Source organism: Octodon degus, unplaced genomic scaffold (genome assembly GCF_000260255.1).
Source record: "Octodon degus isolate 3935 unplaced genomic scaffold, OctDeg1.0 scaffold00003, whole genome shotgun sequence".
In the NCBI taxonomy this organism is placed as follows: Eukaryota; Metazoa; Chordata; class Mammalia; order Rodentia; family Octodontidae; genus Octodon; species Octodon degus.
The window spans coordinates 7,046,679-7,057,015 of NW_004524579.1; the positions used below are offsets into that span (position 1 = coordinate 7,046,679).

The 10,337-nt window shown below is 37.9% G+C and overlaps 1 protein-coding gene across 1 annotated transcript in view; it reads left to right on the forward strand.

Annotated features, from left to right (window-relative positions):
* Dsg4 (desmoglein 4) overlaps positions 1 to 10,337 on the forward strand; it is a 38,961-nt gene that overhangs the window by 21,317 nt on the left and 7,307 nt on the right. Inside the window, exons 10-12 of the mRNA XM_004623700.1 lie at positions 3,686 to 3,957; positions 5,457 to 5,596; positions 8,095 to 8,313. Of these exons, the coding sequence (XP_004623757.1) occupies positions 3,686 to 3,957; positions 5,457 to 5,596; positions 8,095 to 8,313 (631 nt within the window). The remainder of the gene's footprint in view (positions 1 to 3,685; positions 3,958 to 5,456; positions 5,597 to 8,094; positions 8,314 to 10,337) is intronic.

Consider the following 10,337-nt stretch of genomic DNA (forward strand, 5'->3'; position numbering starts at 1 on the left):
AGCTTTTTAATAAAGTGAGATTCTAATTGCTGATTCTTTGTGGTAGTTCCTATATGGCTGGCATTGTTGATAAAGGCTTTGCCTACACTAGTGTCTTCAAGAGTTCAACCTAGTCTATCTTCCAGCAGATTGAATGTTTTCATTTTAATATTTAGGTCTTTGATCCATTTCAGTTTTAGTTTAGTGCATGATGAACCATACAGCTCTAGTTCTAGTCTTCAGCACGTAGAAAGCCAGCTTTGCTACCACCATGTACTGAGATGTTATCTTCCTTCTAGTGATGGTGTTTCGCTCCTTTGTCAAAGATAGGGTGGCTGAGTGTATCTGGAGTTGCTCCTGCATCTTCTAATGTGTTTTACTGATTTGGGGATTTGTTTTTGTGCCAGGGCCATGGTGGTTTTTTCACAGTAGCTTTGTAATATAATTTTAGTCAAGGCTTGTGATGACCCTGCCTTGCCTTTGTTGCCCAGAATTACTTTTGCTATTTTCAGTCTCTTCAGGTTTCAGATGAATTTTAGAGTTATTTTTCTCCCATTCTGTGAGATACGCTGTTAGTATTTTGCTTAGGATGGCTTTCTATCTGTGTAAGAATTTTGGAAGCATGGCCATTTTCACTGTGTGGGTTCTTCATACCCAAGAACAAGGTATCCTCTTGAGCTCCTTTTTCAGAGTACTGTAGTTTTCAATGTAAAGGTCTTTGACTTCCTTCATTATGTTGATCCCTCAGCCTCAGGTTGCTGGAGTTCGAACCTCATTATGTTGATCCCTAAGTACTTCTTTTTTAGTAGTACTATTTTAAAAGTTGGTGTCCCTTAATTTCTCTCTCAGTGAGTTTGTTATTTGTGTATAGGAATGCTACTGATTTTGAGTGTTGACTTAGTAAGCATGGCATCTAATAATACATAACTATTGTTTGGTTTTGGTATGTTTTTCAAACTACTAAAATAGTAGTAAGAGCTTTGCATGTAAACAACTCTGTCTTCAGAACCTGACCCAGGGTCTATGTGTATGTGTACATGTGTGTCCACACTTTCACTTCAACATCAAAAAAAAAAAAAAAGCAAAACACCACATGGAATTCTAACAAAACATACTGGTTGTCCATACTTCAATAATCTTAACTAAACATTTAACTAAATATTATTGAGCAATTATGGTACAACCATGACTATTTGGCATATTTTCTTCCTTGAAGCTTTGTATATTTTACCTCACTTAATCCTCACAACTCTGGGATGAAAATTTAATGATTGCTTTTCCTTTCCTAGCAAGTGAAACAAAACCAAAGAGGAAGGCTAACTTGTTTCCATTCATTTAGAAGGAAAAGTACAAAGACATGATTCCACCAGGCCTCTCTGATTCCAAAGTTCTGTTTAAGTACTGCGTTTATGCATTGGGGTTAGGGTAGGAGATATAGGAAAGAACTAGAGCCCTGAGATTTTCTGTTGGAATCTGTTCGTCTCCAAAACCTCCACCTGTATGTGCCCCCAACGGCCTCTCCTAATAAAGTAGAACATGTACATTCTACCAGATAAATAACCATTGCCTCAGCCCCCCGCCACAATGAAACTGTCACAAACACTCCTTGTGGATGGAGATTTCAAGTCTCCTACTTCTTTTATACTTAGCTCTAAAATGTATGAAGATTCCCCTAAATGTATCAGGATCCTCTTATCATAGTAGAAAAAAAAAAGAAAGAAAGAAAGAAAGTAAAACAAAACAAACAAACAGAGTGAGAATCTAACAGCTTAGCTTCCACATTAAATTTTACTGAAGCAAAAACACTGCCCGAAGCCTAACCCATTTCTGGGAGAGTTCTCTCCGGAGCCCTGTTTCAGAGCGCCCCTGTAACATATTTCCGTGACCTCACTGAGTGGTTATTTTCCAGCCATACTTCGATTGGCAGGGAACAAGCTTTTCTTCCAGCCTCTCTTTTCAGCTGATGAGAGGACTCTGAGTAAATAACTGTTTATATTACTCTTTGTAAATCATAGCCCTGTAGACACAATCAGAAACCCTTGATAAGGAGCCTGGCCGGCAAAGTGCTAATGCAACCTTCTGCCTTTCCGCTACTGTTTTTTGTTATCCAGCCTGCTAGAGAGAATATTGGCCTGTGATCAACTTACTGTCCCAAAAGTCTGTGAATTTCTATAACTGATACAACTTTAGCCACATATTAATGTACTTGATCACATGATAATTAAGAGTATATTTGTGTGTACTTAAAAGTAATCCCAAGACACTTCTCTTTCACAATACATTTTGCAACTTTCTCCTTTGTTTAAAGTTAATGTGACATTCAAGAAAATAAAAATTGAGGCCAGGGAGATAGCTCGGCAGTCTAAGCACCTGCCTGGCAAGCACAAGGACCAGGGTTTGGTCCCTGGTACCGCATACTGCCCTGACCCCATGCCATGCCGGCCACTGAAACTGGCCGTGGTGGTACATGCCTGTAATCCCAGCACTGGGGAGGCTGAGACAGGAGGATCACTGAGTCTGAGCTGTGTAGCAAGACCCTGTACCAAATAAATGAATGTCTTTTAAAATAAAAGAAAAAAATTGAGTTCTAGAAGAGGTATTTCTTCTGGATGAAAATTCACCTAAATTCATGTATACTTCTGTGCTAAGCATCATGAGACTTTGTCCATGATGTTCAGTAGATCAGAAGACCAGGTATTATAGGCTCATGCATAAAAACATGTATTAAAAAAATCAACATCTCAAACCTCCAGATCTTAGATGAAATTCAAGTGAACCATACTGGGCCATTCCAAACAAAAACCAAAATGAATTGCTGTAAATATTTCTGACATTTTTTTAACTCTTCTGAAAAATTTACCATTAAAAATCCAAGAAAACAACAGTGATATTACATTTCCCGGGGGGAGGGATCCGATATTTTGACCTCTGTCATTGGCAAATGGGTTGTGAGTGGTAGATTCTTCCAGAAGACTGCGGACACATTAGCCAGCCCACCCTGCCGCACAATGGTGTGTCCACTTGTAACTTTTCATGTTGCTGTATCATTCATTCTGAAATAAAAAGATTCTGTTTGCCTTTTCCCAGGAAACTCAGTTCAAAGGTGGCTTCTCTCGGGGTGAGGGACTTACTCATCTGAATGACCCCTATACAGGACTCTTGTCCTCCAGACCTCAATGCAATTATAGTGTAGGGCTGGCTGTAACAATCATGACTTGTTTAGATTTGTTTACATCATTTAAAAAAGTAATCACATGTTTAATGGCATCATACGTACTGGCTCCTTGATTCTGTTGCTAATGCCTTCAAGAGATTCTCAGATGTAAAGTCTGACAAGGAAGTCTGAATCCTATTTACTCACATAACAGTTGTCAACATTTTTTATCATATTCTAAATTTATTTTTCATTTTTCATAGACAGTTTTAAAACACACATTATTCTGTTTTAGAATTCTTATATAAGAAATTTAAAACTTCAAAATGGGACTACCATTTAAAGTCATGGGCTTAAATGACCTATGTACGTGATGATGTCACAATAGTGACAATATCTAAAATATCTAATGCAATAATAACTAATTTTTTAAATTCACAGTCTACCTTGTATCATTCCTGTACCTTCTTCTACAGTATGGCTTGCTTGCCACCTCTTTATTCTACCAAGCGGTCCTTCCGTGATTCAGTCTTTCACTTTCCCCCACTTCAGATGTTGGATTATGAAGACATGCCTAACGTTCTTCTTAACATTGGAGTCAAAAACCAAGCTGAATTCCACCACTCTGTTGCTTCTCAATTCCGGATGCACTCGACACCCATAAGGATTCAGATTATTAACGTAAGAGAAGGACCCATGTTTCATCCAAGTTCCAAGACGTTCAGCATACGAGAAGGAATAGCAGGACATTCCTTACTGACCCATGTGCTTGGCACCTACACCGCCATCGATTTGGATACAGGAAATCCTGCGACAGATGTCAGGTACTAGCCATAATGTGCTCCTCTTCATGGCCTGCATCAGGCCGGTGTGAACGTATGTCGTTTGTGCTAGTACATGTTGGTTGTAATACTTTCAGAATTTTGATTTGTTCCTCTTGTTTGTTTCAGAAGACTATTATAAAATATGAATTTTCTTAGTATTTTAAGTGTTTTAGAGAGTGGAAAGGCTGTGGTCAATTATATGATTGTATCTCAAGAACAATTGTAAGATCAAAGAACTATGTAAATTACTCGAAGAGTGACTTTGATCTTTAGGGGTGGGTTGTAGAACCCTGGACTGGGCCTGATTATGCCATATTACATCAAATAACATATTATAAAAAATGAGTCACTGTTTCCTTAAACTTGTGGGTATTGATGACTTGATTATTCATTTCTACCCTCTGCTTAACATAAGAGGAAGAAACAATGAAAGCATCTAAATCACAGGTGTTTCAGAAATTTGATAGGACAAAGAAAATCATAACAGAGAAAAAGAAAGGCAAGTGTAAAGAATATTAGATATTAGGACTAATGAAATGTTCTGGAAATCATTTAGGAAATAATAGTTCTTTTCTTCATACTTCCCATCTCTTTCCCTTTCCTTCCCTTCCTTCAATAGTTTTTGGAATGAAGAAAGTCTACTAACTTATAAATTATTTTGATGTTAACTGTTTAACCAGCTCACAAGTTCACAGATTCTAGAAAATTATGAAGTGAGTAAGTAGAGAAAAAGGAAAAAGTAGCAAATAAATGAACTAAAGTTTGGAAATTGTGCCTGGTACAGAGAACCAAGTCTTCCAATTAGGTCAAGCACTATAATCTGTCATTGGAACAAATCCCAAACAGAGAAGCCAACAGAGGACGCTCGAGCTCTTGAATCTGCCCACAGTGAGAACATGCCCTCAACTCTACAGTAAACATACCAAGGGCCCCACATATAAAAATGTAATCTTTGACCTTAATAAAATATATTTGATATTGCTGTGATGCAACAAATAGATTCAAAATAAACTCATACATTTTAATTATGCTAAGAACTATAAGAATGTAAGTGTAGGGCTGGGGCTATAGCTCAGTGGCCTAAGTGCCTGCCTGCCTGGCAAGTGCAAGGTCCTGAGTTCAAGCCCCAGTATCACCAAAAAAAAACAATATATATATATATATATATATATATATATATGTGTGTGTAAGAACTTTCAAAACTATTGTAAACCTGTGCATTAGTATATTTAATATGGGATTTCCATCAACAGGTATATTTTATGTTTTCATTTCATTAATGTGTATTGATTATGCAGATGAATGGGTTTAATCTGAGCAATTGAACACACATGTAGCACACTTAACCATCTTCTCCATCACCCATGTAAATCAAAAGAATTGACACTGCAAAGCACACAGACACAATATGTAAGTTGATCACATTGTAGCTCTTGTGTGATTTGAAAAGTACTAATTTTCCTACAAACATAATTATGAACTTATTTATTCAAAAACAGGTATATCATAGGGCGTGATGCAGGCAGCTGGTTAAAAGTTGATTCAAGGACTGGTGAGATACAATTTTCTAGGGAATTTGATAAGAAGTCAAAATACATTATCAATGGGATGTACACAGCAGAGATCCTGGCTATAGATGGTAAGAAAACATCTTTTCAATATGTTAACAAAATGTGGGCTCTTACATTTTAACCATGATACATAGTATTATTCTAATTTTGATATTTGAATAATGCATAATGCATCAGTTAGTGGTGCGAACATGACTTAAAGTTCTAAGTACCTCAGATCAAGAACTAAATTTAGTTACACTTGTAATTTACACTTAAGTTATCGTTTATTTTGCTTACTTCCAAAAAAAAATATATCTGGCTTACCTTATAAAACCCAAGAGGTAAAGATAAAATTGAGTTTCTTTTTATAACCTCATCCCTTAAGTAAAGTTGATCTCAGCTGTAGAGTATGTCAGGAATGTTTGCCTGAAAGGAGGGCCACGGGGTGTGGTCAAAGCTCACTGTGGGACCACCTGGCAGTGGGGCAGTGTCCCCAGCAGTAGTTATGTTAGTGCCTGGGCTATAATGACAAATGTGACTGAGTGTTGCTTGGTTAGATATATCATTCATAGTAAGTTGTTATGGACCAAGAAAGTGCAAGGCTATTCCAAATATAAGATCCAAAATAAAAAATCATGAGTTCACATGCACTGAATTAACTGGAATGGAGCCATTTCTCACATGCAAAAATCTATTACACATTCTCCTTGGTGAATAGAAACAGGAATTTATTTATCAATAGTTAATGATTTATTTACTTATCAGTGGTGTCTAGGAAACTAGCTGCTACAGAACAAAACAGAGAAAGGTCAGTAACAACCAGGAACAAAGGGAAAGAGAGAGGCCCCAAATGCATGTCAAATATAAAACAGGTCTGGTTTAAGTTTATATGTGACCTTTCCAGGAGCCAAATCAAGACAAGTCTAAATGAGCGGCATTAGAAATCCTGATAAACTTAATCCATTTGTCTGTAGACTCACATCTTTATCCTGAGGACGTTACGTTAAAATCTGGGTCCATCATATAAAAATACTGTCGTTTTATTACCAGTATTCCAGAAGATCTGTTTCTAAAATGGATTTTACCCAAGTTGATCACATCTAGTGTTTACATATTGGCAATGAGTGAAAAACTTCAAAAACTACTACAAAAGGTGAATTAGGAGAGAGAAAATGTTACCAAAACATAGGAGGAGAAAATCAAAAGTTCACTGCTTATCACCGGTGCTGAGCACCTGCGCTGGCACAGAGCTACCCAGATGGTTCTGCTTGCAGCAGGATGTGTCGCCACCAAGAGAAAAGGCAGAGTGAGAGGGACAAGAAGATGCACTGGAGAGCAGGAGCCGTACTTCGGTTGTCACATCAGGAGTCCATCGAGAATCAGAGAATGAGGAATAGAAAGTCTCTGCAAGAATCTGATGTCTCTCTAGGGAGATACTGCATGGATAGACACATTGGCCTAGAAAGGGCAGTACTGAATAGCTATGAGCACAGGAGTACAGAGCCATGCAGAGTGTGGATGGAACTGCTGGCTTATTATCATTTGATTAACTCAGTCACACTAGTACTGAGGCACAAAAAAAAATAATCTTTAAAAAAATTTCATGCTGAGGAGTTAGCTCGGAGGTCTAAGTGCCTGCCTCGCAAGCATAAGGACCAGGGTTCAATCCCCAGTACCGCATGCTATGCCAGCTCCGATACTGGGTGTGGTGACACACTCCTGAAATCTCAGCACTGGGGAGGCTGAGACAGGAGGATCATTATAAGTCCAAGCTGAGTAGCAAGACCCTATGCCGAATAAATAAAAAAGATCAAGAAAAAAAAAGAACTTTATTAACTCTTTAGAAAATAACCTTGTAAAGTGCCACAGAGATGGTAGTGTTCTAGATTACAAGTAAGAAGACTCAACTTCTTTTCAGGGTTAAAAAAAAAACTACTTATTCACTATCACTATCACAAAACATATACCAGAACCCTAATACTTAGCCTCTGCCTTTTCTAGTAAATTACACTAACAAAAAAATTGTCTCAAATAGATTAGAGAAGAAAAACATAATAGATTTAGATTTGCTTTCAGAAATGTTAAGTTTAGACAAATAAAATAGAATTACAACAACAACAGAAAGTAAAAATCACTTGATGCAGTTGTAGCTTTTAGGCAAACACAGGCCAGATAGACATCCTGAAACATCCTGAAAGGAAGGCTATCTGCTGATGGGGAGTCTAATTCACTGGAACACAGTGAGAATACAATGCAGTGAGCCTTCTCGGAAGAAGGAGTCTTCGTTTTCCATCGTAAGATGCGTAGGAATTGGTATGAAAACAAAACTGAGAAGTTGAATGCACATGAAAGACATTTTAGGAAGAGTGAACAGAATGCCCAAGAGTCTTGAGATAAGGAAAAACACTGTCCAACAAAGTTCAGAAGAAGGCAGTGTGACCGGAACAGCTCACTGAGGCACCTGTCAGGCCCTGCGAGTCAGTCACTGTGGTGCTAAGGCCGCAGTATTGCCCTGAGCTACAGAGAGAGAACTGCTCCCAACAGCGTTGCCCTGCATGGACCTTTGTGTGGCTTTACTTTTCAGATGGCTCCAGGAAGACCGCCACTGGAACCATCTGTATTGAGGTTCCTGATGTCAACGATTACTGTCCAGTCATCTACTCAGAAAGAAATATCATCTGCACTAACTCTCCATCAGTCCTCATCTACGTCAGCGACTCTTCCTATGGGCTTCCCTTCACCTTCTGTGTCTTGGACCAGCCACCAGAAACAGCTCACATGTGGGACATTAGATCCATAAATGGTAAGTAGATGGAGAGCTCACACTTTATATCCAAAAGCAAAACCATGTCCAGATGACAGGCCGAGTCATTTACTAACACTTTAGATCTCTCTGCCCATAAGTTTTGCCATGTTCATATCAAATTTAAAAAAGAGAGGAACTTCATGTAGAAATTAAGATATTGAGGGAAGTTTTTAGACTGAAATAAAATCTGTTCATTCATACTGCAGTCACAAATAGTCACATACATCAGTTTAGTTGTTATTGTAGCACACAGAGAGGCAGTAAACCAATGTCTGATCATTTGAAATAAACAGATTCCAGAGTAGTACGTGTACGTGCATTGACAACAGCCAAGTAAAAATCAATACCTGACACTGATTTTTTAAAAAGGGAGTAAATTTCCAACAACCCAGTATTTTATCTGCCTTGGGTTTTTTCTCCTAAAATATTAGATGTATAGTAGAAAAATAAGGTTCGCAAGGATACCTTGCTTATCCCCTACATTCATTGGGTCAACAGTAAAGGTTTTGTGAGGCACTGAAGTGGGGGTTACGCTGCAGAGCCCCAGGACAGAGGGCATACTTCCCACCTCTCTGAAGCCACCAGGTTTCATTCACAGAATTCAGAGAGTACAAAACCCTAAAAGATACCAGGGAAAACACCATCAGTAAAGATTTAGTCTAAGGAGGAAACTGGGCAACTTACTTTTACCACTGAACTTACTAGGCTTTTTTTTCAATGAAATCACTTTTATATTTTAAAAAGTTGATCGCATTAAAGTAATTTCATTAAAATCTACCTCTGTTAATAAAGCTAAATAAGCCATTTGTGTGTGTGTGTGTGTGTGTGTGTGTGTGTGTGTGTGTGTGTGTGTTTGAGGCAGGGTCTCATTATGCACTTCAGGCTAGCCATGGGCTCACTTTGTAGCCTACGCTGGTCTCAAACTTGAAACAAACCTTCCTGCCTCAGCCTCCTGAGTTCTGGGATGATAGGGGTGTGCCACCATGCATGGCCAAATGAATCATTTTTACTAATAATTTCTTATTACTTTTTTCTTCATTGAGATCCTAGTTATTCTGAGTAAAACTGTAAGAAAAGCATTCTACATGGAAGTTGGTAAACCTGTTCAGATGCTAATATATATATTTGCCAGTAAAAAATGTAGCCACACATACAATGATATTCTGAGAGCCTATTTCAGTGTTGGTGTCAAAGGACAGAATGCATTTCACCTAATGTGTTGTGATGGTGTCTTATCCAATTCTTGCTTTGTGTGCAGGTTAGATTGTAGTAGACAGAGCTGGCTTGTCATATAGCTAAATAAAAGTAAGAAGCCATAAAAATAAAAATGTGTGCTATGATTAATCCATTACTCTTCATACTTTAAGTATAAAGTTAGTCATCTCTTCACCCTCCATGGATTGAGGAATACACTTCAAATAATATCCTAAGCAATATTTTCAATAAAAATCCACAGGCAATGGTAACACAAAGAATTGCAGAAATAGCTGTTGGATTGAATTCAAATAAAACAGCAATAATTTTAAATGGGATAAATGACAGTCCTAAGGAGGATATTTTGTAATTTTTTTTTTTCGGAACCAGGGATTGAACTCAGGCCCTTGCACTAGTCAGAGAAGCACTTATTCCACTGAGCAATCCCCCCAATCCCTATTTTATAAATTTTAATCCTGCATATAAGACTTCCAGTATTTTCTTTTAGCTCAATATTATTCACCATCAGACAAAAAACATTGCATGCATATTAGATGTTCAGGACCATTGTTCTGGGAATAAACAGAATCCCTACGTGCATATAGAATATAGAAGTAACATCCCAGCAGAAAGCAGAATTACGTGGTAAATTTTATATATATTTTAGTTTTTTTGTTTGTTTTGACACAGGGTCTCATTAAGTAGTTCTGACTGGCCTTGAACTCACTATGTAGCCCAGGCTGGCCTTGAACTCATGGAGATCCTCCTGCCTCAACCTGTCAAATACTAGGAGTGTAATTATACCACCACTCACAACTTGAACAATA